This window comes from Nyctereutes procyonoides, unplaced genomic scaffold (genome assembly GCF_905146905.1).
Source record: "Nyctereutes procyonoides isolate TBG_1078 unplaced genomic scaffold, NYPRO_anot_genome, whole genome shotgun sequence".
In the NCBI taxonomy this organism is placed as follows: domain Eukaryota; kingdom Metazoa; phylum Chordata; class Mammalia; order Carnivora; family Canidae; genus Nyctereutes; species Nyctereutes procyonoides.
The window spans coordinates 11460628-11488197 of NW_026575025.1; the positions used below are offsets into that span (position 1 = coordinate 11460628).

The window sequence follows — 27570 nt, forward strand, 5'->3', positions numbered from 1 at the left end:
ACTACTGATTTTTCTACCAGCTATCAAAAAATGTAAAAACCATTCTAGTTTACGGGCCTTACAAAAAAAAAAAAAAAAAAAAAGCCATGGGAGACAGGTGGATGCAGGCCCCAGTTTGCAGACCCCTGTTCTAGATGGGTAAACAGCTAGTTTACAGCAAGAGATGCTGCCCACACAAGAGGCAGGATCAGAAATGTTTTCTCCTGATTCCAAAGAGGCAGCTGTGGTCAAGGAGCTTTGAATTCATTATTTGTTTCATTCTTGGTCCAGTTACATACAGAAATGACCCCCAGAGTTACACGACCAGGATATAGGGCCAGGCCCCAGGGAGAGTAAAAGGGAGCAGCTGGCAGTGCTGGAGCTAGAGTCCTGGGTAGGGGCTCACTCCCTCTCAAGATGGGAGTTGGGGCAGGTGCAGGTGCAAGATTTCTTCTGCTCTCTTAAGGTACTCAGCTGCCTTCTTCTTCACACCCTCCCGGCGGGCAGGTGACGGGTCACCTGTGGAAAGAAAATGGCTCAGCAGAGGTTTCTGGGTTCAAAACCCCTGGTCTAGCCCCTTACAGTTCACAGAGCACCAACACATGTCTTTTTCTACCTCCCTGGGAATCAGATCTATTCTCCCCGTTTTACAAATAAGAAAATTGAGGCCCCAAGAGGTAAAGAAACCGCCCAAGGTTACACAGTTGGTCAGTGAAGAGAAATTCTGATCCTCTGAGTCTTTCATTTTCCCTTCCTTTCACTCCACCATCTGAAACCTTAGGCCTGACCCTCCACCTTCCCATCCATACTCACCAGGAACTCCCTGCAGCAGGATATGCACGCCATCCCGATAGCCCTGCAGAGCTGCAGGGTAGGCACCTGCCTTCTCATCCCGAAGAGCCTGGGTGATAAGCTCTGTGGCTTGGCTCAGATAGGCAGGGACAGGCCGTCCTTCCTCGTCCTCTTCCTCCTCCTGCCCTCCAGGCTCCCAGGGTTCCTGGTCCAGCCTTTCAGGCTCTGCCTCCATCGCTGCCAGCTCACCCATGTGGGTTGGACTGGGGCCTGAACTATCTATGATCAGATATGGAGGGCTCAGGCCACACTGTCCTCCATTTTTCAGGGCCTGCCATCCATCCCCAGACTTCTCTTGCCCAGCAAGGTACCAACCTGCCCCAGGTGGACAGAAGCAGAGCCTGAGCAGTTCAAAATCCATTTGTACCAAACAGACTAGCCATGATCTATTTAACTGGTGGAGTTCCTGTGCTTTTGTAAAAAACAATTTTACCTTCCTAATTCTTTCAGTAATTCTTTTGTATTAACATTATTTTGTGAGGTCTGGGTCACTGGGCCTACCTCCCTCCTATCTATAAATTCAAGAATTCCATCTGAAGGATGCTAGACCAACTAAGCCAGGCCAAGGGTAGAAATGCTCCAAACCTTGGAATGGTAAAATAATAGATTCAGAGAACCTCAGGTGTTACAACTTCAGCTGAGGACACAAATGTGAAGATAGTGGGTGGTGGATATCCTCACCAGATACCCAGAGAGAAGGTCTCATTATGTACCCCGGGACTGGGTGGCCAAACATCCCCTCTGCAGCTTACACAAAAGAAGGCTAGAGATTTGGCCCATCTTTGGTGAAAAGGCCTTTGAAGGGAAGGAGCTGGAACAGAAAGCACCATGGCACACCAGTGGCCTGGAGAGGGACGGGTGGCATTTCTCCAACCTCACCCAAGTGACCCCATGAAGAGACTGGGGCCTCCTGCAAGTGGGAAAGACGACCTCTCACTTCCCAGCTGGACATAAAGCCCTCCCTGTGTTGCTCACGGAGCCAAAGGCAGAAGTATTCTTGGGATGCTGTAAAACATTGATTACAAGCGTTCGATATATGTGCTGAAGAGAGAGACAAGTGCCAGCTCCTTGCCTGGAGGATTCTGATGGTGAGGGACTTGCTGGAGGTGCCCAAACAATGGGGCAGGGAGATGAGACAGCATCTGAGCAAACTGCACTTCCAGGCTCTGGCGGGACAAGAGTTTGGGAGCTTTCTTATGGGCTGAAGGAATGTGTCATGGGAGCTACATTCTAGGAGCCATGACAGGCTCCTCTCCAAGCATCTGACCACCAGACACGCCTGGGGCTTCAGCTAGAGCAAGGCAGGCAGGTGACACCACCCCCACCTTCTCTCTCTAATCTCTTCTTCCCCCAACCCAGCTGGGGAAAGGCCGAAGGATCAGGGACAGGAGGAAGCAGAACCAGAAGAGTAAAAGGATACTCCTCCCAGGCGAGCAGGGTGGTGGTGTGGAGCTGAACATTGGATGGAAGATTGAGGTTCTGATTTGGAACCAATCTGGGGTGAATGAACTCAAATGCCTGTCACTGATCACAAAGCTGAGAGGCTGCCCCAGGAGGTCCCCGAAGGGCAAAGTAAGAAAAGCCAATGAAATGGGCTTAAAAATATTGGAGGATTCCAAACTGAAACCCTTTCGTGATGATCCTGAAGCAGAGGAGCCACTTCAACACCCCAGCTGGAATAAGCACAAAGCCAGAGACTTGAAGAATTTAAAGGTCCAGTGTCTCAGAGCCTGGGACTCTCAGCTCCCCTGGATCTTAACAAGGAGGTCGGGATCCAGACGTCCTTGTGGGGTGGGGGGATGGAGAGGGGGTGGGGGAGGGCGGTTCCAGCTTCCATGCTAGGTCTGGGGTGCCCCCATGTGCTAGCAGCTGCTGCAGGGCGTCCTGTGCTGCCCTCTGGGCCCAAGCCTCACCCACCCCCTGACCATCAGGCCTCTCCTGCCTTCAGGATCTACATCCCCACCCTGAGCTGGCCAGGACGCCCCTCCCTTGGGCTTCCAACTGAAGGAACTCTGACCCTCCCCCAAGACAGTGTGATCCCTGCTTGTTCCAAAGCTTTCTCAGGGAGAAGATCTACCTGTCCCTGAGATCTCCCTTTCCTTCCTCCAGGCTTGCACTGTCCAGGGGCAGCCAGCTCATGGGTCCTGGCACCAGGGTGTCTGCTTCCAATTCTCACCAAGGCTGTCAACTGCCTGTCATGGGGCACCTTTCTAGGACTTACCCAAGCACTACACAAGCTAGGTGGTGGCTCTGCCCATTCTCCATGCCCCTGCCTCAGCCCCCCTCTGCCCTCTGCTAGCCCCAGCTCGTTACCTTCCCTGGAGAAGGGGTCGAAGAGGGCAAGCTCGGCCTCTGTGAGGGGGCCTCGGGCTGGGGAAGTGGATGCTTCCTCGGTGCTCCCGCAGTTAAAGAGGAGATCCAGGGCCTCCTGGGCAGGGCTGGATGGTGGGGGATCCACTGTGGAACACATCATCGGGAACATTCATGCCTGCCCTTATCATTTCCTAGCTTTCAAAATGGAATCACCGGGATCCCTGGGTGGCGCAGCGGTTTGGCGCCTGCCTTTGGCCCAGGGCGCGATCCTGGAGACCGGGGATCGAATCCCACGTCGGGCTCCCAGTGCATGGAGCCTGTTTCTCCCTCTGCCTATGTCTCTGCCTCTCTCTCTCTCTCTCTCTCTCTCTCTCTCTCTGTGACTATCATAAATAAATAAAAAAAAATAAATAAATAAATTAAAAAAAAAAAACAAAATGGAATCACCTTCTCACTAATTCCTTGTGGCACCCAAGGGCATGAACAAGCCTACTCTTAGGGTTGGCACCCCTCTTACAGATTAAGACACTAAAGCCTAGAGAAGGAAAGTGGCCTGGCTAGAGCTTCTCAGCACCTTAGTGGTAGAGGAGCTGGGACATAGCCCAGAATTTTTCCTAAGCTCAGTGAGCAGCAAGTGCATGCCCTCCATCACCCCCAGACCCGCCAATCCTGGCTCCCTCCCCAACCTCAACATACCTGGCACTTCCAGTTCCTCAAGGCCTCTCCTCTCTGCAGGGAGTGGCTGTGGCAACCAGGGCTCCTCTGGAGGCGGTGTGGGGATCAGAGGGGGTGGCAGGATGTGCAGGTCTCTGGATATGCCAGAGGGCCGGGTCACCTCCCCACCCTGCAGGAGAGAAAGACAGGGACCGGGTGGGGGGTGTCTTGGGGTGCAGCCTAGTGGGCAGGCAGGTTTCCCAGGTGCTGGGGAGGGACAAGCAGGGACACATACCCGGAAGAACTCCTTGAGTTGGGGGCTGTTGTTGAGTGCAGGGATGTGAACAGTGAAGCGAAGCAAGTCCTCAGCCCCCTTCCGCCGCTCTTCAATCACTGAGGCCTCAAACCGGCCTGCAGCCCCCCAGAACAAGGGGTGGGAAGAGAAGCAGTGATCCACAGGGGTCACTTCCCTGCTTCCGCAGGAAAGGATCCCAGCAGCCAGCTGCTGTTCTCCCAGCAATCTTGCCCAGCTCCTCCTGGGGGGCGGGGGCGGGGTCCTTGTAAACAGGGACCAAACTCCCTAGTCCTCCGTTTACCAGATTTATCAAGCACCTACTAATGTGCTAGGCTCAGAAGGTGAATGGGAGGAAAGCCAGGTCTCTGGTCCCATGGGTTCACATCCTAGACAGTAGAGGCAGATGGGCAATCACCAAGAAATGAAATAATTTCAGATCGTTCTGATGGAAGGGGGAGGAAAGTAAGACTCAGAGAGAGAAAGTGACTTGCCCAAGGTCACACAGCAAGATGTGCCTTTGTCATAGTTTCTGGGTATGCTGCATACCTGCATAACCTGCCAGCAGCAACCCTTGACCTTGCTGTGAAAAAGTATCTCACATGAGTCTAGAGATTCAGATAATAGATCAGTCCGGTCCCGCAGCAATACATCACGCATGGCATGTGTAATTTCTAATTTTCTAGTAGCCAAGTTAAAAAGAAACAGGTTAATTTTATGTATTTATTTTGAAGATTTTATTTATTTATTTGAGAGAGAGAGAGAGAAAGCATGCCCAAGTAGGTGGGAGGGGCAGGGGGAAGAGGGAGGAGACTCCCCACTGAGTGGGGGCCTGGAGGCACAGCTGGATCCCAGGACCTTGAGATCACCACTAGAGCCAAAGGCAGATGCTCAACCAACTGAGCCACCCAGGTGCTCCCAGGTTAACTCCATTTTAATAAGATGTTCCACTTAACTCAGTGTACCCGAAATAGTCTCATTTGAACATGTGACCAATACAAAAATTACTGTAATAGTTTCAGTGTGCATTCAACCCATCTGGCCACCTCAGCTCAGACTCACGGCATCTGGCTCACAGATGCTGTTTTTGGATAGTGTAGGTCTTGAGGTGACACCAGCTCCTAGGGAGGAATTCTGGTTCTGCCTCTTACAGGCCAAGCCCCTTTAACACCCTGAGCCTAGCTCCCTTGTCCTGAAAATGGGGCTAAGGAAGACGGGATGCTAAAGGGCCCCCCACACACCAAAGGCGGGCTGCTCTGAGCCTCAGTTTCCCCATGTGGGAAGTGAGGCTCTCTCTAAGGGCCCTCCCCAGATGTGTTTTTGCTAGGGGTTGTGGCCCTTCCCATCCAGTTCCCACCAGCAGGGGTCCCCTCTGCCCCCCTCTCCCTCCATACTGGGCCTGCCTGCCTAGATCAACACTCACCAAACACCTGGCCACGAGGAAAGGCCGGGAACTCCTCCAGGCGGCGGAAGAGGTTGCGATGGGTGTAAGCCAGGTCCCCATGCAGCTTGCGGAAGTCGCTGTACCGCTTCCAGACCACCACCTAAGAGGGATAGGACACTTGTCCCAGGCCAGTAAGGGTGGTAGTAGAAAGAGGCTTTTCCCACCCCCAGCCTGGCCCCAGCACACAAGTGTGCACACATGCATGTGTGTGTGTGTGTGTGTGTGTGTGTGTGTGTGGATTGGGATGTAGCACCTCCTCCTCCTCCCAGGGTCAAGGAGTTACCAGCTGTTCCTTCACTGTTACTGCATCTGGAATTGGGGAAAAGTCCCCTTTCCTCCCAGAAGCCTCACCTCTTTGACATCCTCTGGGTCCCTCTTTGAGATGAACTGAGGAAGAAAGGCAAGAACCAGGTGAGACCTGAACTGACATCCGATGCCCCATCACCCAGTAAAATCCAGGGATACCCCAGGTACCTCCCGGCCCTCCTCAAAGGGGCAGTGGACTTTGGCTGTTGGCCACTGATTTTAAGACGTCCTGGCTTCAAGGCTTTGTGTAACTTGAAGCAGTTTTTCTACCATATGCCAGTTTCTTCATCTGTCAGATCCCATCCAGACCCCTTGGTCCTCAGCCCAACTTTTATCTCAGTTCATGAGTTTGTGTGTCATCCTTGTACAGGGGCCATGCTAATCTTCTATTGGCCCAATTAGACATGTGTGCGGTAAAAGCAAGAGCTACCTCACTTCCTTCAAAGGGCCAAGTCCCTGCATCTCCTTTGGAAACCAAAGCACCTCCAGTTCTCTGAAGAATGAGGTTCTTTCCCAGGAGCCACTCCTTCCTTAAATGAGGAAGCCTCTGTGGGCAAACACTCCTGAACACAGATGAAAGCCTCACTGGGGTTGTGAGCCACGAAGAGCAGAATGGGGTCTGAGCTGGAAAGAAGACCCTGTACTTACTACATTATATTCATAATAATTAGAAAATGACATTCTATAGCATGGACTACTTGATAGTTTTCCAAACATCTCCTTTTAATTATCCTCGATCACAAGGCGGCAGACACGATTAACACGCCCATTTAACAGATGAGGAAGTGGAGGCACAGAGAGGGAACATGACCTGTGCAAGATCACACAGCACGTTTTGCAAATGATCTGATAATGAGTTAATATCCAAAATATATAAAGAACTCCTATGACTCAACACCAAAAAACCAAACAATTCAATGTAAAAATGGGCAGAGGGGGTGCCTGGGTGGCTCAGTCAGTTGAGTGTCTGACTCTTGATTGCGGTTCAGGTCATGATCTCAAGGCTGTGAGATTGAGCCCCGTATAGGCTTGGTGCTGGGCATGGAGGCTGCTTAACATTCTCTCTCTCCTTCCTTTGCCCCCAAACCCATGCCACCCCCACTGCCACTGCTTGTGAGAGAGAGAGAGAGAGAGAGAGAGAGAGAGAAAGAAAGAAAGAAAGACACAATAAATAGAAAAAAAAAAGCAGAGGACCTGAATAGATGTTTCTTCAAAGATATACAGATAAGCAACAAACACATTAAAAGATGCTCCACATCACTAACCACCAGAGAAATACAAATCAAAGCCACAATGAAATATCACCTCATTTTAGTTTCCAAAAAAATTAAAATTAGAAATACCACTGGATCCGGTAATTCCATTTCTGGATATTTACCCAAAGAAAACAAAAACACTAATTCAAAAAGATATATGCACCCCTATGTTTATTGCAGCATTATTTACAATAGCCATGATATGGAAGTGACCTAAGTGTCTGTCAATAGATGAATGGATAAAGAAAATGTGGTAGATACATGCAATGGAATATTACTCAGCCAAGTAATGAAATCTTGTCATTTGTGACAACATGGATAAACCGAGAAGGTATTATCCTACATGAAATAAGTCAGACAGAGAAAGACAGGGACACCTGGGTGGCTCAGTGATTGAGCGTCTGCCTTCAGCTCAGATCGTGATCCCAGGATCCTGGGATCCAGTCTTGCATCAGGCTCCCCACAGGGAGCCTGTTTCTCCCTCTGCCTGTGTCTCTGCCTCTCTCTGTGTGTCTCTCATGAATAAATAAATAAAATCTTAAAATTATTTAAAAGACAAAAACCAATATTACCTGATTTAACTTATATATGAAATCTAAAAAACAAAACAAAATAAACAAAACCAGAAACACTCATACATACAGAGAACTGATGGTTGCCAGAGGGGAAGTGGATAGAGGAGATAAGGGAAATAAATGAAGTGAATTAAGAGTTACAAACTTCCAGTTGTACAATAAATAAGTCATAGGGATGAAAAGTACAACATAACAAATACAGTCAATAATATTGCAATAACTTTGTACGGTGATAGATGGTCAACTACACTTTTTTTTTTAAATGATTTTATTTATTTATTCATAGAGACACACACAGAGAGAGAGGCAGAGGCACAGGCAGAGGGAGAAGCAGGCTCCATGCAGGGAGTCTGATGTGGGACTCGATCCAGGGTCCCCAGGATCAAACCCCGGGCTGCAGGTGGCACTAAACCGCTGCGCCACCAGGGCTGCCCTCAACTACACTTACCATGGTGAGCAATTCATAGTGAATATAAATGTTGAATCACTATACTGTGCACCTAAAACTAACATTATATTGTTTGTCAACTATACCTCAGTTAAAATAAAAATTAAAAAAAAATCACATAACAAGTAAGACGGACTGCTAGAACTGATACCCTGGCCTTTGCCTTTCACAACAGACTCCACCTAAAATATCTTGGGTAAAAGAAGCTAGATTGATTGACTGAAAAATATTTTATTTAGGGCAGCCCCGGTGGCTCAGCGGTTTAGCGCTGCCTTTGGCTTGGGGTGTGATCCTGGAGACCCAGGATCAGTCCCATGTCAGGTTCCCTGCATGGAGCCTGCTTCTCCCTCTGCCTGTGTCCCTGCCTCTCTCTCTCTCTGTCATGAATAAATAAATAAAATCTTTAAAAAAAGAAATTAAAAAATTATTTTTATTTTATTTTTTTTTAATTTATTCATTCATAAGAGAGACAGAGAGAAAGAGAGGCAGAGACAAAGGCAGAGGGAGAAGCAGGCTCCATGCAGGGAGCCTGACGTGGGACTCAATCCCGGGTCTTCAGGTTCATACCCTGGGCTGAAGGCGGCACTAAACCGCTGAGCCACCCAGGCCGCCCAAAAAATATATTTTATTTATTTATTCATGAGAGACACACCGAGAAAGGCAGAGACATAGACAGAGGGAGAAGCAGGCTTCATGTAAGGACCCCAATGCAGAACTCAATCCTGGGACTCTAGGATCACGCCCTGGGCTGAAGGCAGCCACTCAACTGCTGAGCCACCCAGGCATCTCAAGAAACTAGGTTTTAAAATTATTGAGGATTATATATACTTGACAAAGAAATCATATCCAGAATATATAAAGAACTCCTACAGATCAATATGAAAAAAACAACTCATCTTTTAAAATTGAGCAAAATATTTGAGTAGGCACGTCCCACAAAAGAAGGTGTTTGAATGGCCAATAAGGTTATAAGCATATGCTCAACATCATTAGTCATTAGAGAAATGCAAATTACACTCCAGTAAGATATACACGCTCACCTGCCCAGCATACCCAAATTTGAAGATGCCGATGATATCAAGTACTGGTGAGAATGGGAGTATAAAACAGTACTTTGGAAAGTACTGGTAATTTTTGGAAAACTGGTAATTTTTTTTTCAGATTTTATTTTTAAGTAATCTCACCCAACATGAGATCAGAACTCAAAACCTCAAGATCAAGACTCGCATGCTCTGGGATCCCTGGATGGCGCAGCGGTTTGGCGCCTGCCTTTGGCCCAGGGCACGATCCTGGAGACCCAGGATCGAATCTCACGTCAGGCTCCCGGTGCATGGAGCCTGCTTCTCCCTCTGCCTGTGTCTCTGCCTCTCTCTCTCTCTTTCCCTGTGACTATCATAAATTAAACAAAAAAAAAAAAAAAAAGACTCGCATGCTACACCAATGGAGCCAGCCAGGCAGCTGTGATGTTGGTATTTTAAAGAGATGACCCAGGTAAAATTTCCTGGAGAAGACCAGGCGGCACACTTACCTCTCAGAGGCACAAGGACAAGCCTTTGGAGAGAAATAGGGGAGGTTTAGGGATTGGTAAAAAAAAAAAAAAAAAAAGATCAACAGACTTTGAATTGTTTCTGGAGCCACATCTGTGGTCCTGTGAAGATTTGGTTGTAAAACAAGGACAGCTGTTTTTAATTCCTCATGGAATTGGACTGCCATCTAAAAGATATCAAAAGACTGACATAGCCATCTATCCATGTTGGAAAGTTTTTCTGTCCCGTTGGGTACATTTAGCATAGGGGTAAAAGCCAAAAAAAAAAGTTATCAGGCTCTGAATATCAGCCACCAACTTGGCCAATTTCCAACCACAGAGCTACTTAAAAAAAATTTTTTTTCTTTGAAATATTTTGTCAGTTTTGGCTAGGACAAACAGCAAACAGCATCCCCAAAACTGGTAATTTCTAGGACAACTACACTTGTAGCTATCAAATGACCCAGCAAGCCCACTCCTAGGTACATACTAAGAAAATATGGGTGCACATGTCCATAAAAAGAATTGCACATGAATATTCATACAACTCATAACAACTAAACATTAAAAAAAAAACAGAAAACATTTTTTTAGACATAACCCAGAAGTCTAGCAACAAGAAAATGAATAAAGAAATGGTGGTATATTTATACAAGGGGCTACCATCACATGGCAATAAAAAAGAACAAACTACTTAAACACGCAACAACATGGATAAACTCCAAAAACATTATATAGAGAAGGAAAAAGGCCCGACCCAAGCGAGTACTTGCTGTGTATATGATTTCATTTGTATGAGGCTCAAGAACAGACAAAAGTAATCTAGGGGAACAGAAGTCAGGACAACGGTTACCTCTCTGGGAGGAGGACTACAGATGAGAAATGTACAAAGAAACTCTCTGGGGGAGGGAAATGTCTATATCCTGATCTGAGCACTGCCAGTGCAGATGTATCCATATACAAAAATTATTGAGCTATACACTTAGGATCTACGGGTATTACTTACGTAAATTATGTTGTGGAATTTTTAAAAATATTTTATTTATTTATTCATGAGAGACACACACAGAGAGAGGCAGAGGCATAGGCAGAGGGAGAAGCAGACTCCATGCAGTGAGCCCGATGTGGGACTCGATCCTGGGACTCCAAGATCATGCTCTGGGCGTGAGAGTGAGTAGGCACTCAACCTCTGAGCCACCCGGTGTCCCTGTTTTGGTTTAGAAAATTTACAAGGGGAAACAACAAAAAACTGAGGAATACCAGCAAGTGACCTGTGAGACTCTGTGTAAATAATAAACTAGATACACATAACTGCTTTTAAATATAAGGTTTACATGCAAGGATAAAGAAGGACCTAGTGGCATTAATTCTCACCAAGATGGCAGATGAATGGGGATGGTAAAAGAGGGAAAATTACTTCTCTTTAAAAGTTATAATAAAAACATATCAAAGTAATGAATGTTTAAAAACCAACAGAAAGATTTATCAGAAAAGAGTACAGTCCCTGGCCACCCTCCAGTCTAGTCTTCCTAGGGACTATCTTTCTGCATGTGTGTCTTGTTTTTATTTGACAAGGAAAAGACATAAAAGATATAGGGAAAGTTCCTTTTAAACATCTAGGATTCTGCACCTAAATCACTTTGCAACTTCCCCTTAATAGTTATTAATGTACCATTTAATAGCCTAATTTAAAATTCTTTTTTTTTTTAAGATTTTATTTATTTATTCATGAGAGCCACACAGAGAGAGGCAGAGACATAGGCAGACGAGAAGAAGGCTCCCCGCGGGGGAACCCGATGGGGCATCCGATGTGGGGCCTATCCCAGGACCCTGGCATCACTGGCATCACAACCTGAGCCAAAGGCAGATGCTCAGCCACTGTGCCACCCAGGTGCCTCTAGTTTAAAATTCTAAAAGTAATAAACAATTTACAGTGAAAAGTCTCCCCCAACCAGCTCTCCTATATCATTCTGCAGATACTCTTTTGCACTGCTTTTTAATCTTTTTTTTTTTTTTTTTTTTTTTTTTTTATGATAGTCACACACACACAGAGAGAGAGGCAGAGACACAGGCAGAGGGAGAAGCAGGCTCCATGCACCGGGAGCCCGACGTGGGATTCGATCCCGGGTCTCCAGGATCGCGCCCTGGGCCAAAGGCGGGCGCTAAACCGCTGCGCCACCCAGGGATCCCCTACACTGTTTTTTAAATCCTTCTCGTGGTTTTTAAATCCTTCTCGTGGTTCCCCCTATGTATCTGTAAAATGTGCCTATAACGTTGTTACTGCTTCATAATCCACTTCACTCTTTCTGTCTTCCAGCTGTGACTGTGAAGATGCAGACCGACTTACTCTTTTTTTTCCTGACTTACTCTTTAAAATTCTCTTGAGCTGTAAGGATTTTTAAAGTCATAGAGTTTTTTTGAAAGAAAATTAAAAATTAAACTGTAAAAAAAGGGCTTTTATGTTAATATCAAACCAAGCGGTTCACACAAACCTAATCCAAGAAGCTGGAGAACTAACATTTGGACCGAGCCAGAGTTTCCGTGCTAATTTGAAGAAATTCACAGCCCGCAGTGCTGACGCCACACGTTGGGCGTGGGAACCCGGAACCCACCCCTCCCACTCCAAGAACTACCGTCCAAGCCCTTTTAAAAGGACAGCGCCCTCCCAGGGCCGCACCGCCGGCTCTACCCGCAGTCTCCCCTTAAAGGGGAAAACCATTTCTGTCGTCTAAAAAGGGAGCGACCAGCGGCGCCTTGCCTTAAGGTAAAACACTGCCCCACCTCTTGTTAAAAGGGTAAAGGTCCCCACCCGGGCCCACCTCACCTGCGCGGTCACTTTATATTCGGTGTAGCCCTTGGGGTGGGTCCGGGGGTCGGAGACTGTGTAGTGTCGCAGGAAGTCGTCCTTCGCCTGGCGGGACATGGCAACCGAGCTGGAGTGGAGCTGACCGCCGGCCTCTGCCTCCTCAACGCCGCCCCCGCCCCTCCAGGTCAGTCTCCGCCAGCCACCGCCTCTCCCAGGCCTGCGCCCTTCTTCCTAGAGCCTAGGGAGCGGGTCGCAAGTGACGGCGCAGTCCTTGGCCTTGGCGTGCGGCCAGGGAGCGTCTAAAAAGTTCTCGGTGGCGGGTAAGGCGTGAACTAGGTAGTTTAAGAGTTAAGAACCCGGGAGGTGGAAAAAAAAAAAAAAAAGAACCGGGGAGGTGGGATCACTTAGCTGACAGGTGCTCGAGCCTTACCCATCAAACGTGTCCAAACGACTTCTCCTCTGCTTTCTGGTTCCCTTCCCACTCACCCAACTTTTATTGTGCCGAGTGTGTGGCAGATGTAGCCAAATCATTTCCCTGTTTCCTTCCGTAGGATTCGCTAATTCATGTTTTCTGCAAGGGTAGGGGAAGTAAAAAAGAACTCCAGAGAAAAGGATGGCCTCACAGGTTCTGAAGTCACACTTCTTACCAGTTGTATGAGTTTCCCTTAACTACCCAAGCTTAAGTTTCTCCTCTCTAGAACGTTTATAATGTTTCTAATAGAATCTACTGCAGTGGATGTTTCTTTCATTCCCCTCTTGGTCTGTCCAGCATTCACCCCCACCTCTCTGTTAGCACCATATCTTTGTTTGGAGGTAGTTCTCTAATAGGTATAGCCCATCAGCTTCCTACCCCTGGAATCCAAAGGTGCCAGCTCCTTTCCTTGCCCCAAGTCCTGGGTAGGGGAGGAGGACTCTCCCCAGAAGCCTAATTCTTGAGTTCCTTGAGGGAGAAACAGAGTGCACAGTGCCTAGCAAGGGGACTGATTTGTTCCTGATGTGCAGTGTTGGCTGTGGGCTCAGCTGCCCAGCCTCTGGGCACCCTGTTTGTCAAACCTGATGTCTGGCACCCTGAGAGCTCCATCAGGATGCTGTCCCAAGACAGCATTAGTATCTTAGTATCTTCCCGAGACCATCCTTTCTGCTGTAGGCAGTTGTTTTTGTTTTTTTTTTTTTTTTTGATTTTTATTTATTTATGATAGGCACACAGTGAGAGAGAGAGAGAGAGAGAGAGAGGCAGAGACACAGGCAGAAGGGAGAAGCAGGCTCCATGCAGGGAGCCTGATGCAGAACTTGATCCACGGTCTCCAGGATCACACCCTGGCCTGAAGGCGGCGCTAAACCGCTGCCCGTAGAGGCCACTTATAGACATTATTTTTGTGCTCTCTCAAGCTCTCCCAGCAGGACTGGCTCCAAGTCTTCTTGCCCATCATTCCCTCCCCTCCCTGGCCCTGCAGCTCCCAATTCTCTCCTTTCTGTCTTCTTTCACCCTGTCCCCTCCAAACCCATTCCCATCTAGATCAGCTTGTCCCCCAGCTTTCAGATGCCAACTCCATTTCCATCACCAGGAGAAGCAAACAGAAGAGTCCTCATAGCCAGCAGGAGAGAGGAAAGCTGCAAATACACAGCTGCCAGCCTGGCTCCCCACATTCCCACTGGGTTGACCACAGGATGCAGACTTTCTGCCGCAGCTCAGACTCCTCATCTACAGGCCTTGCTAATGAGTACAACCTTGTTATTTTCTTGTCTCTAACCATGCATAATTCACACTTTAAATCAAGGATGCGGGCAGCCTGGGTGGCTCAGCGGTTTAGCGCCGCCTTCCGCCCAGGGTGTGATCCTGGAGACCCGCTCGAGTCCCACTTTAGGCTCCTTGCATGGAGCCTGCTTCTCCCTCTACCTGTGTCTCTGCCTCTCTGCCTCTCTCTCTCTCTCTCTCTCTCTCTCTGCCTCTCTCTCTCTGTGTCTCTCATGAATAAATAAATTAAAAATCTTAAAAAAATAAAATAAATCAAGGATGCTGTGTACTATGGGCCCCAGGAGGACTTGAACCCTGGGGTGACTCATCCGGATCAGTGGGTGGCTGAGTTCCCGTTGGTTGGATCTGCTTGAGATTCTACCAGTCCAGCGGCGCCTGGGTGGCTTAGCGGTTGAGCATCTGCCTTTGGTTCAGGACGTAGTCCCGGGATCTGGGATCGAGTCCCACATCGGGCTCCCCGCAGGCAGCCTGCTTCTCCCTCTCTCAATGTCTTTGCCTCTCTCTGTGTCTCTCATGGGTAAATGGATAAAATCTTAAAATAAAAAAAAGATCCTACTGGTTCAGATATTGAACATTATAGCTAACATTATATGATGCTTGTGACCAACAAGAGACCCACCCATTTGGTCCTTGTCCTAACTTTAGCAGGTCCTTATCTTTCTGCAGATGGGGACATTGAGGCACAAACATGTGAGGTGCTTGCTCAGCATCATCCAGTGAGTGGCAAGGTTGAGATTTGGTTCTGGGCCTGGGCGTGTTCACTCACCACAAGGTTTGGGTAGCATGGGGACCACGGTGTCTGTCCAGCATAGAGGACAGAACAGGCAGTTTTAATTTTTGACACAGAAGGACAGTTTATATTTTAAGATTGTCTATCCAACATCAATTTCCCTTCTTCTACCCTAACAGAGCCCACATTTTGCACCTGTCTGTACTCTCCAGAAGGGATTCTAGTGCCAGTTTAGGAGCAAATCTCGGTGACTCTTCCTCGCCTTTTCCTTGGGAAAACCACTCTTTCCTCATTAGACCCATTAGGCCTCCTCTCTCTGGCATCTGAGCTTTGAGCAGAGACACAAAAGCCTCAAATAGTGTGGCGTAGTGGCTCGATGTGCTGGGTCTAAATCCCAGTTCCCCTACTTCATAGCCTAGTGGCTTTGAACAAGTTGCCTAACCTCCCTCCTGGAGATTCAGTTCCCTTGTAGACGGGATACTGAGAGTCTGTCCTGCTTAGGGCTGTTCTTCAATGCGATGATACTGGAGAATGCTTCGAACAGAATCCAACAGAGTAGGCAGCCACTGGTAGGACCAGAGCAGGGAGAGGGGGTGCTGTGAAAACACCTGTTGGGCCACCTGCGGGACAACCCTGCTTCAGAGAGCACCTTAGTCTTTCAGAGGACTCTTCCCTGCTCTGCCCGGTTAGCAAGCTCTGCTTGATGCTCACATGCTCTCACACCTGCATCCTCTCCCCTCCCCACTTCCCAAGAGTCCTTGAGCCTTGTTTCTTGGCCACGTGGGTTCCTCTGCTAGAGCCAAAGTTGCCTATACAGCATCGGTGTAGACAGTCCACTGCAAGAGGGTTCCTGGCTATGGTGGGGAACTGGGAGCTCAAGTTCAGCCTGTTTTCCATTCAGCAAGCCATGAGCCCCGATGTGGAGCTGTGTCCCTTTTCCTTTTTTTTTTTTTTTAAGTTTTTATTTATTTATTCATGAGAGACACAGAGAGAGGCAGAGACATGGGCAGAGGGAGAAGCAGGCTCCCCATGGGGAGCTTGATACGGGACTCGATCCCAGGACCCCAGGATCATGACCTGAGCCAAAAGCAGACACTCAACCACTGAGCCACCCAGGAGTCCCTGTGTCCCTTTTTCTTATCTACTCCTCTGAGGACAGCTGTTGCTCTGGTAAACTGTCCACCTCCTTCCTCTATGCAAAGAACTACTTATCCTTCATGCCTAACTTTAACGTCACTTCCTCTGGGAAGTCTGCCTGGACTCTTCCAGATGGAATTAGTTACAGCCCTGTCATGAGCTTCTGTAATTCTTTGTGTGTCTCTCTGACACAGAAGTTAACCCTCTGACCGAAATGATCAGTGCCCTGCTACACCATGCACTCCGGGTGGCCTCGTGATGCTGTAGAATCAACAAATGACTCTACAAGGAGTTGAGGGCAAGAAAGGATTTATTCTCACAGCTGAGCAAAGGATGAGGCCCACAGCCTTGGTAGCAGCAGAGGCAGCTCCACCCCCCCACTCCCCTCCTAGGCCCAGCCCTCTCCTCTTGGCATGGCAGCTGCAGGTGGGCTGGGTCAGGAGCCAGGGTGACAGCCAGGGCAAGCAGCCCTCCAGCCACGGGAGCCAGCTGGCCACAGAGCAGCAGTGGGCAGCACTAGCAGCAGCAGCAGCAGGTTACAGAGTGGGGTGGGGGGTGTTTGTCAGGCTGGCTGACTCCCGTTCCCCCATGGATGGTGCTTGATGAGGGCGGGGGGTAGGGGGCTGGACTGCAAGGTGGGGTGGGGGGCATCTGGAGTCGTTCAGTCGGCCGTGAAGATGCGGCTGGAAATGTCATCCAGGAGCCAGTCAATGCCAGGCAGGAGGTTCTCCCCAGTGACGGCACTACAGCCCTGGATACACCAATGGTGGCTGTGGATGGAGTCCAGGTCCAGGGCCTGGGAAGGTGGGAGAGGGTGGTGGGCCCCGGTGACCATGGGCCCTGCCACTCACAGCCCCCTTCCCTCTCCTGGTCCAGGGGAAATCCATGCCTCCCTCAAGGGCCTGCTTTCAGAAGTCTCCCCTGGCCCCTGGTGAAGATTTGTCAGTTCCTCAGGGCACTGGGGCTCTCTGTGCAACACCACACCAATACTACCCCTTAGTAACTGAACAGCAACACAGGATCCAGCATCTGCTAGGATCCAGGCATTGTGCTATAAGCCCCACAAATATCCTCTTCTCATCCATTCCTCCTAGGGCCCAAAGAGCCAGGGATTGTTGGCCATTTTACTGAGAATGCCTCAGAGAGGTTAAGCAACCTGCCTAAGTTCACACAGCTAGTAAGTGACAGAATGAAGATTCTAACCCCATTCTTTCTCATTCTGGTGCTCATGCTCTAGAGCACAAGGCAGAATACAATTTGGGGTCACACAGGCCTGCACTGAAATCCCGTTTGTCTGCTTACTGTGTGACCCTGACCACGTTAGCTCACTTTTCTAAACCTGCTTCGCCATCTGCAGAATGACAGTAATGGTTCCTACTGCAGGAGGCTGGGGTGGGAACTGAATGAGTTAATCCACGCAGAGCCTGGCACAGAAAAAGTACTCACTACTGGTTGGCTGCTGTTATCCTGTAGGATAATATTTGCATGTCTGCCTTCCCCCAGGCTGTGGGGCACAACTAGCTCTTATTAATTACTGAATCTCCAGTGTCCTGCATAGGTCCTGCCACATAAGAGAAGCTAATAAATGCTTTTTAAATACGTTAACAGAGAAACATGTGCCCCTTTTGTCCACAGGCCTATGCAAAGGCTTGGACTCACCTCACGGATGGCATTAGAGGACAGTGCTCCAGGCAGGTCTTGTTTGTTGGCAAAGATGAGGAGGGTTGCTCCAGCCAGGCGCTGGGGGAGAGAAACAGGGGGTGGGGAGTGGGGGCTCAGAGGGAACCCTGGCCACTCCTCTAAATACCCAGAGCAGGTGGGATCAGAGATCAACCTGGAAAATCAGGGCAAGGCCCCAGGGTGGTAGGAGAGGCCCTACCAAGTAGGGCAGACAACATGGACATGGCCTGTGAGTCCAGCCACACATGGTGGGGGAGGGCCGTTACCGTGAGGTCAGTGGGCACCTCCCTCCTTTATGCCTCAGTTCCTACCACCATAAATGGAGAGGGGAAGATGGACAAGAAGATCCCTGAGCTCTCTGGTTCTAGACTGCTCCCATTTGATGACCTGAGCTGCATAAAGAATGCAACCATCCTGGGGTTATGCGGTCTGGTGGAAGTGACTATTCCCTCTTCCAAGTTCATGTAGCACTTTAACTGTTCACCACCCTGCAGGCCTAACTCTCTGCCTCTGCTTCCAGTTACTTCCTTGTGTTACCGATTGGGACTCCCTCCATGTAGGTAGGTGGATCTAGGCCTGAAATAGGGCCTCGAGGTGACAGGCCAGGGCCAAACATGGACAGCCATGATCTCACTAGACCTGCCTGACATGCTCTGGAGGTGGCTAGGACTATATCAGGTGGCCGTATCCCTGTGTACCCCAAACAGTCCTGTTTATGGCTATTGACCCTGCATAATTTTTCACAAATCCCTCTTTCATTCTTAAGTGTCCCGCTTTTCAACTAAATCCAAGTGTAGTAATCCAGATCAAATCCTGGAACAGAAAAAGGGTATTAATGAAAAAAACTAGTGAAATCCAAAGAAAATCTGTAGTTAAGAGTAATTTACCCATGCTAATTTCTTAGTGTTGACAAATGCATGGTGGTTACGTGTGCTGTTAACATGGGGGAAACAGGGTGAAAGGCATATGGGATATCTCTTCACTATCTTTGCAACTTAGCTGCAAATCTCAAATTTTATTTCAAGGAAAGTGTTTTGGGCCAGATAATAAGTTATAAGATCACCCTAATTATAAAGCCCATCCTAGAAATGAGGAAATGGAGGTTCACAGAGTTAAGTGTCTCGCCTGAGGTTACACAATGAAGAGTCCAACTCCTGAGCCAGGCTCCACTGCCTCCCAGAGCTTCATAAATGGGCTTCAAGTCATCCTCCCTCAAGCCCATTCAAGGTACAGAAACTGAAGCTGAGAGTGGTGAAGCAGTGACATCAAAGGGACGTGAACCCAGGTCTCAGTTCACAGCATGTCCTGTTCACAGCAAGGTGGGTCTCCCCTGGACCAAGTGTACAGGTTGCCTCTGCCCCCAAGGGTGCTGGGCACATGGTGAGGGCTCAGGGAAGAAACAGACCCCACCCTAGGTATCCCTTTGGGGTCACAGGCCCCTTAGGGACTCCACTGAGGAGAGTGTTTACCCATCCATGAATATACACAAGGATGCTGATGGAGGCCTGGCCTGGCCTGCTTGGCCAGGCACCCTGCCCACCTCCTCCACCAACAAGCTCTGGAGCTCCCGCTGGCAGTCCTGCATGCGCTGGCGGTCGGCGCTGTCCACCACCCAGATGAGGCCATCGGTGCTCTCAAAGTAGTTCCGCCAGTAGGACCGCAAGGACTTCTGGCCTCCCACATCCCAGATGTTCAGCTTGAATCTGGACAGGAAGGGAGTGGCTCAAGGGTCAGCCTGGCCCCTCACCCACCCTCTCTGCCTACTCCTGGGCCAGCCCACTGAGGGGTCCCCGCTCACCCTCGATGTTCCAGGGTCTTAATGTTGAAGCCTAGTGTCGGGGAAATGGTGTCAATGTCTTCCCCGTTGAACTTCTTGAGGATGGTTGTTTTGCCAGCATTGTCTAGGCCGCTGGGGCGCACTAGGTTAAGGAGAAGTCCCTGAACTCTGCAGGGTGGTGACATCACAGTGCCCCTCTTTTAGGGGATAACTTATTTTCCACCCTGTATCGACTCAGTTGAGCAACTGTATCAACTCAGTTGAGCCTGACCCCCAATTTATTGGCTCACGATAAATGGCAAAGAATCAAGTAATAAAGATTTTTTTAATCATCTCTTCCTAACTAAAGTTTCCTTAATTTACTCTATAATATTTATTGAATACTTACTTTGTGCCGGGCCCTCTTCTGGTGCTGGGGGTACCCCAGAATCAAAGTCCCCACCCTTGTGCAGCTTCTACTCTAGTGTGGAGACAGTCAATAGAGTGCAAACAAATGAGAAACAAGGTACCATCAGCTCCTGGTGAGTGTAAGAAATACAACTAAGAGGCTATGGGCGGGGGTCATTGCAGGAGCTTCCTTTAGCTTGGGCACCTCTCTCAGGGTCTCAAGCTGAGGACCAAACTACAAGGAGCCAGCTTTCCAAAGGACTAAGGGAAGAGCATTCTAGACAGAGCAAACAGCAAGAGCAAGGACCTGGAGATGGCCACCCTCACCTGTTTCTGGAAGGTTCCAAACCCTTTGCTGTTCAGTGAGTATGCAAACAAATGGGTGAGTTCAGCAGCTGGAGAGAACACCCCGGGGGTCCCTCCAACCCTTAAGGATGCTTGCAGCTGGGAGGGGGCCCCAGGTGACTCAAACCAGTAGAATGAGTGTGACCAGAGCTCTCCTGAGACTCAACCTTCGATTACCTCCTTCACACCCCAACTCCATCATCCACTGGATCATTCCCATCAGCTAACAAGCTGGTGTCTCCCCCACCTTAAAAGCAAACAATACCCTCTCTTGATCCCTCGCCCCTCTACTCCTTTTTTTCTTTCCCTTTATAGCATATCTCCTCAAAACTGTTGTCCCTACTCACCCTGATTTCTGTCCTCCTGCTTTTGCTTGGACCCATGAGATTTTGCTCCCCCTGCTTCCCTGAAACTGCTCTTGCCAAGATCCCTAAAGACTTCACATTGTTCTCTGGCAGGTGGAGGGCAGTACTCAGCCATCTTCCTGCTCCATCATCAGCACCTGACCCCTCCTCTACTCCTCTGCCGGGTTCTCATTGCCTCTTATCCAGATCTTATCCAGATCTGTCTCAGTTCTCCTCCACCCATGCTCATCTCTTAGTGCTCCCACCCAGGATCACAGCTTCAAATACCATCTTTATGCTGGTGACGCCCAAATGTACACATCCCACCCAGCTGCTCCCCTGGACTCCCGGCCCTCTATCATCCGGCTGCCAACTGGATACTTATTGGATGTCTCAGGATATCTTGCTTGGCCAAACCTGAGCTCTTATCTTTCTGAACCTGCTCCCTGCCCCCTCCTCAGCAAGTGGTTCCTCCTTCTTTGGAAGCGCTCAGGCCAGAAACCTGAAGTCAGGCTTGACTTCACTCCCTCTCACACTTGAGTCTAATCCAGCAGCAATGCCTGCTGGGCCTCGGATCAACTGTCTCCCAACTTTCATCACCTCACTGTTTCCGTCCTGGTCCAAGCTACCATCCTATCTCACCTGTGGTGCAGCAACCAGATCATGCTTCTCCTGGGCACTTCTCCTTTTAAGGAAAAGCCAAGAACCAAAAGCCACATGAAGTGATGGTTGTCCTGTCATAATCTAGTGCTCTTCTCCTTGCTTACGCTCTCCAGGGACACGGCCCTCCTCCCTCCTCAAAATTCCTTTGAACACACCAGTTGAGTTCCTCCTTCCAAACCTTGCATTTGCCCTTCCTTTTGCATAAACAAATTTTGCGATGACATCTACATGGTTCATCCCTCACCTCCTGGTCTTTACTCAACTGTCACTTTTTCATGGTGGCCTTCTTTGACCTTGTTTAAACTGCATTCTTCTCCATGCATCCTATACATTTTACCTATTTGCTTTGTTAACATCTTTCTCCCCATGGCATTATAGACCGTCCACGACGGTAAGGATTTCTTTTGCTGTTCTACCCCAGCCCCTAGGACAGTGCCTAGCACATAGAAGGCCCTCAGTAAATGTTGAACTGGATGAGTGAATGCTCTGTGCCTCTTCCTCAGTATTATAAGGTTATCCGCGCACTTTAAGGTCTTCTCTCCGCTGCTCGGGGAGCTCCGGCTGAGACCCGCCCAGCCCCGGGATCGCGGAGTCCCCGCGGGCCCCTGCACACAGAAGGGAGAACGAGTGCAGGCACCCGCTAACCGGACGCAGAAGGTCGGCGGGGCCCTCGGGCCTACAAGCCCTCAGCCTGGGGCGGGGGCGGGAATACCGACGCGGCGTGCGGCCAAGGACACCGGCGTGAGACCCACGGGAGGAACAAGCCGAGCCGAGGCGTCTACCTCCCCTAGGATCGCAGGGCGGGGCCCCACGCCCCGGGGATTCGGGCCTTGAGGGCGGGGCCGGGGCCTGGCACCCTCGGAGGCGGGGCGGGGGGGGGAAGGTCAGAGCCAGGGAGGACAGCGGCCTCACGCTCTAGCCCGACCGCCGGGTGGTGGCCTCCAAGACCCCCTCCCCCTACATAGGGACATTGGTCCAGCCTCTGCGCTTTTAGACCCTCACCTTTGGCCTTGGGAACGGAGTCCTCCCCGCCCCGAGCCGGTGGTACGGTCTCCTCCCAACCTCCCCCCGCTGGGGCGATTGGTAGGGCCCACGTGCGTGACGCACAAAGGGCAGTTGGTACGCGCCGGCCGCGCACCTCGCGCCCAGCAGGGGGCGCCTGGCACCGCCCACCCGGCGTGCTCCCTTTCGCCCCCCCGCTACCCTCGCGGCTCCGGCGCCCGGGAGGATACAGCATGAGCAGTCGCAGCTCCCGCTCTTTCTGCTTCATCTTCTTCAGAATGGTCAGAAGCCCCATGGTCCCTGTAGCCCCCTCCCGGCCGCCGTTTCTTCCTAGTCCCGGGACCCCTCTCCCTGCTCCTATTGGCTATCACACCCACCGACAGCGCGGCCTATTGGCCGGCCTCTCGCTTGGTCCCGCCCTCACCCCACGTGACCGCGAAGCCCCTGGCGGTGCCACCGAGATAGTCCCTCTAGCGGTGCTGGGGGCTTCTGTGGGCCACCTGCCTTAACCCTTCTCTTCCCGAGGCCTTGGGGGCCGAGGTACCGCCATTCCTTCCTCTCCGGGAACCCAGGCTCTGCTGGGAACGGAAACCTGGGTTGTGTTCTGACTCAGGCGTCGGAATCCCCAAGGATATGGACAAGCTAGTTCCGGGGCCGCTGTAAGGCCCGATTTCCCGGAAACGGGGTGCAGATCCTGCTCTTCTTGGACCTTGGCATCATCCTAAACCTGCCACCTACAGGGCCTTCCCCTTTCCCTGTCTTCTGGAATCCTAGAGTGTGGGCCTGGGTTTCTCCATTGGGGCGAAAATGCCTCCTAGGGGCCATTTCGAAATGTGCGGGATGGGGCGGGGGAATTTTTGGGTTGTCCCAATTACCAGGTACAGTCGCCCTCCTTTAGAGGGTAGGGGGGAGCCCTACACAAAGAATATCCCGCCCAGGATGCCCGTCGTTTGTCTCTTCAGAAGCACTGTTTTTCATTTTGCCTGTGAGACTATTGAGCTGTTCGTGATAGTTAGCAGTGACTGGCATATGTTAGGTGCTCAATAAATACCTATTTTTTTATTTTTATTTTTTAAAAGATTTTATTTATGAGACAGAGAGAGAGGCAGAAACACAGGCAGAGGGAGAAGCAGGCCTCCCGCAAGGACCCCGACGCGGGACTGATCCCGGATCCCAGGATCACGCCCCAAGCCGAAGGCAGACGCCCAACTGCTGAGCCACCCAGGCGTCCCCCTGTTTTTTTTTTTTTTTAAGATTTTATTTATTTATTCATGAGAGACACACAGAGAGAGAGGCAGAGACACAGGCAGAAGGAGAAGCAGGCTCCATGCAGGGAGTCTGATGTGGGACTCCAAAACCGGGACTCAGTCGCGGATTTGAGGATTACACCTTGGGCCGAAGGTAGGCACCAAAACGCTGGCCCACCAGGGATCACCAACAAATACCTATTGTTAAATGAATGACTTTGTCTAAGAGTTTGATTCTTTACCTTAGCGCTCAAGTCCTGAAGAAGTGAAGAAAATGAGGGCAGAGACTAGGCGAACTGTAAACTCTGAAGGGTGAGCTGAGCTTATTGCTCTCCATTGAACCCTTCCCAGCCCACTGCAGGGTAAATGTGAGTAGGCAACACAGAGTAGGCTCTGTCTACTATTTGGGAAAGAACAGTCTGGCCTGAGCTGAAGATAATGGCTGATTTCTGTGAATTGTTTTATAAAGCACCCCATGTTTTCTATTTCATCCTCCTGGCAACCCTAAGAGGTTTGTTGAAGTAAGATGTACTGTTTTTCAGGGTCTCTCCTTAGTGTTTGTCTAGAGAGGGAGAAGTCCGGGGCAAGCCTGAGCTTCCAATCCTGCAGAAGAAGGTTGTGAACAGGGGCCTGGACAGAACAGGGTCCCTGACTGAGCACCCTCATTCAGTACTATTCACCCTCCATCAAGCACACACAAGGGAAGAAAGTGAGCCTAACTCCTATTCAAAGGCTTTGGGATAGCAAGTAAGAGAGCAAGATGCCTGCTATCTTGCCCTCATGAGTCTGTACTACAAAAATTCCAGCACCAGCACGTGAACGTTTATGACAAGAAAGTTCACTGTGGCATGGTTTGGAACAACAAGAAATTGAAAAAAAAATCTAAGTGCCTTCAGTGGGGGTCAGTTACCTAAGCTGGGGTAACTGTGCTGGTGGATTCCGTGAAGCTTTTGGAAGGGTGAGATGGATCATAATGTACCTGCATGGAAAGATGTCTTGCCAAGTGAAAAACAAACAAACATTTCAATCCCATTTTAGTTTTGAAAATAATAATAATAATAACCCACTAGACAGTATTTTCCTACAGGATCACAACGCACTAAATAGAACGTGAAACTACTTGTGTCACAAATTAGTTGAGCCGTATGAAATCTCCCATATTTAATCATTTTGACTACAAAGTTGTCAGTTTCATATGGTTAAACCTAGCAGCATTAGCAAAAAAATTATGTGAAATGAACAGGACACTGCCTTTGCCCATGAAGTAAAGGTAAGTAATGTTCGTTGAAAAATCCAGGTATTTATATGTACATGGGTACTTCTTACTGAGAGTCCTAGTCATGAAGTTTGAAAATCACTGCATTTTGAGGCACCTGGGTGGCCCAGCGATTGAGTGTCTGCCTTTGGCTCAGGTCATGATCCTGGGATTGAGTTCCCCATCAAGCTCCCAGTCAGAAGCCTGTTTCTCCCTCTGCCTATGTCTCTGCCTCTTTCTGTTTGTCTCGCTTGAATAAATAAATAAAATCTTAAAAAAAAAAAAAGAAAAAATCACTGCAATTCAATTGTTAACTCTGGAGTAGGTTGAGGGAAACTTAAAATTATTACGTTAAGCAGATCTGGATCAATTTTCTTTTTTTTATTATTATTATTTTTATTTATGATAGTCACACACACACACAGAGAGAGAGAGAGAGAGAGAGAGAGAGAGGCAGAGACACAGGCAGAGGGAGAAGCAGGCTCCATGTACCGGGAGCCCGACGTGGGATTCGATCCTGGGTCTCCAGGATCGCGTCCTGGGCCAAAGGCAGGCGCCAAACCGCTGAGCCACCCAGTGATCCCCACATTAACTTTTGAATAGCAAATGCCTGGGAGCACCTGGGTGGCTCAGTTGATTGATTAGGTATCAAACTCTTGGTTTGGGCTCCTGTGAGATAATCTCGGCATGGAGTCTGCTTAAGATTCTTTCCCTCTCTTTCTCCCCCTCTGCCCCCCCCCACCCCACACATGGATGCTCTCTCTCTTTCTCTAAGATAAATAGTAAATAAAATCTTTAAAAAGATAATAATTGCCTATAGCTAGAAATCTAGTCTGGAAGGTGAAGAGGAGGGGTGAAGGGGCTTTTAAAGACAAGTGCGGGGGTCTCGTGAGTGACAGGCAATGTTTTCATTTGCCCCATTTAAAGGAGGAAAGGGTACTCTTAAGTAAAATCTTTAGGGAATACCTTTGGAAGAAAACTGGGAAAGATCTATAGAGCTGTAGCTATATATAATTGTGAATATATATATATATATTCACAAGAGAGCTTTGGGAAATTGAAATACCAAAGCCTGACAGCTGTGAAACCTGCTTTCGAAGGGAGAGTTTCTTGAGGCTAAGTAAGAGGATTGTAACTTGAGGACACAGTTCTAGATGCCTTTTAAAAAAGCATATGTGTTTACCCAGTCTGGAGAGGAAATTCTGACATAATTTTAATTTTAAGAGGAACAGCCTTTCTGATTCAGCTATACATTTTGTGTATTACCTTTATAATTGTCAAAGAAAAGTAACAGAACTCTTTTCATCCTGGAACAACAGCAAGCAGGGGAAAAGACCTTGCTTTTTTTTTTTTTTTTTACGACCTTGCTTTAATTAAATTGCTGTTCATTAAGCAATAAAATACTAAGTATTTTATAAATATTTGTTTTTAAGATATCTAGAGGACTTTTCTATTTGATTCTTCTAAAGTACAGTGTTAGTTGAGATTGTTTAAAGTTACAGTTTTGATAAGAGAAGTCTTGTTTTTCTCCCTGGTGAGATACATCTGTGGAGCACATGCATATGACAAGAGCATCAACTAGCACTTGGTGGCAGCATACCCAAGTGTAGGCTTTGTCCCACTAATTTGTAAACAAAGAACTGGAAGGTTGAGGGTTCCACCTAATCACTGGAATGGCCACGGCCTGCAGACCAAGTTCTGCGCTGGCCTGTTCTAAGACTCTCACCCCTTATCTTCCTGTAAACCTTACGTATCCAGGAAAGGCCTCGTCCCCAGTGGGTGTGTACAAGGTACTGGCCACAGCCAGATGCCTCACAGGTACAAGCATCCTCGTTCCAGGCCTCAAGTGGGAGGCAGAGGAGGTATCCTCTCTGACAGATGACAAAACAAGCTGTTTACACACGCATTTGTCATCCATCCAAGGGCACGTGGCATCATCAGCCTTGTCCACAATCTTAGGGGTGCAGGGAAGACCTTGAAAACCTGAGCATTTCCAACAAACATGTCCACGCCCACCTCACCTGTGCCTGTGGTGTCCTCAAGAGCCAGGCTGTGCCTAGGGTTCTTGTTTCCTGGCAGGGTGAATGGGGTGGTGGGGAGCATAGTGGCTGTCCTTTGGCAACCTGAGAGGCAGGTCCACTCTTTTCACTTCATTAACAATAAACCAGGGGCTCCACCTGCCCAATCACTACAGCAGCCTCTCCACCCCCCATTTTCCTATTCCTTCTCCCCAAGGCAGAGGGACTTTTTTTATCCTATGCTCAGATTTTGTCCCTCCTCTGCTCAAATCCTTCCCCTGCCTGCTGGATGCTCCCTGTATCTTCCAGAGTTAGAGCCCGGGATCTCCAGGGTCTTATAAGCTCTGCATGAGTGGCCCACGAGACTCTCTGCCCCTATCACCTACTCCTCCCCTGCCCCTATCAATCCCCCAGCACACCAGCATATTCCCACTACCCATTCTTCGCTATCACCTTCCTCTCTTTGATTCTTTGTTCAAATTCCCAATGTCTCAAAAAATTTTTTTGTTGCTGTTCAAATGTCTTATTAAGGCCCACCCTGACCACACTTTTTAAAATTGAAACTCCTTGGGACGCCTGGGTGGCTCAGCGGTTAAGCGTCTGCCTTTGGCCCAGGGCGTGATCCTAGAGTCCCGGGTTTGAGTCCCATGTGGGGCTCCCTGCATGGAGCCTGCTTCTCTCTCTGCCTTTATCCCTGCCCCTCTCTCTGTGTGTCTCTCACGAATAGATGAGTAAAATCTTAAAAGAAAAAATATGAAACCCCTTAATCCCCACCCACA

At 49.1% G+C, this 27570-nt stretch overlaps 2 protein-coding genes and 1 pseudogene across 3 annotated transcripts; all 3 read right to left on the reverse strand.

Moving 5' to 3' along the window:
* Window positions 1-227: 227 nt before the first annotated feature.
* On the reverse strand, window positions 228-12773 carry SNX15 (sorting nexin 15). Its single transcript, XM_055315056.1, has 8 exons — window positions 12469-12773; window positions 5886-5921; window positions 5514-5634; window positions 4094-4209; window positions 3841-3988; window positions 3145-3288; window positions 793-1050; window positions 228-498 (listed from the first exon to the last, which is right to left on the reverse strand). Exons 1-8 carry the CDS (start codon window positions 12565-12567, stop codon window positions 392-394), a joined length of 1029 nt encoding a protein of 342 aa, XP_055171031.1. The 5' UTR covers window positions 12568-12773; the 3' UTR covers window positions 228-391.
* Window positions 6166-6263, reverse strand: LOC129503243 (U6 spliceosomal RNA; annotated as a pseudogene).
* Window positions 12774-16365: 3592 nt separating the features above from the next.
* Window positions 16366-23071, reverse strand: ARL2 (ADP ribosylation factor like GTPase 2). Of its 2 annotated transcripts, none has more exons than XM_055315157.1 (5): window positions 22502-23071; window positions 19552-19662; window positions 19294-19456; window positions 17733-17813; window positions 16366-16869 (listed from the first exon to the last, which is right to left on the reverse strand). In XM_055315157.1, exons 1-5 carry the CDS (start codon window positions 22564-22566, stop codon window positions 16735-16737), a joined length of 555 nt encoding a protein of 184 aa, XP_055171132.1. In that variant the 5' UTR covers window positions 22567-23071; the 3' UTR covers window positions 16366-16734. The 2 variants fall into 2 exon arrangements, with proteins under 2 accessions (XP_055171132.1, XP_055171133.1); XM_055315158.1 differs by lacking the exon at window positions 22502-23071 and adding an exon at window positions 19919-22040 and having other exon boundaries at window positions 19552-19672.
* Between the last annotated feature and the right edge of the window lie 4499 nt (window positions 23072-27570).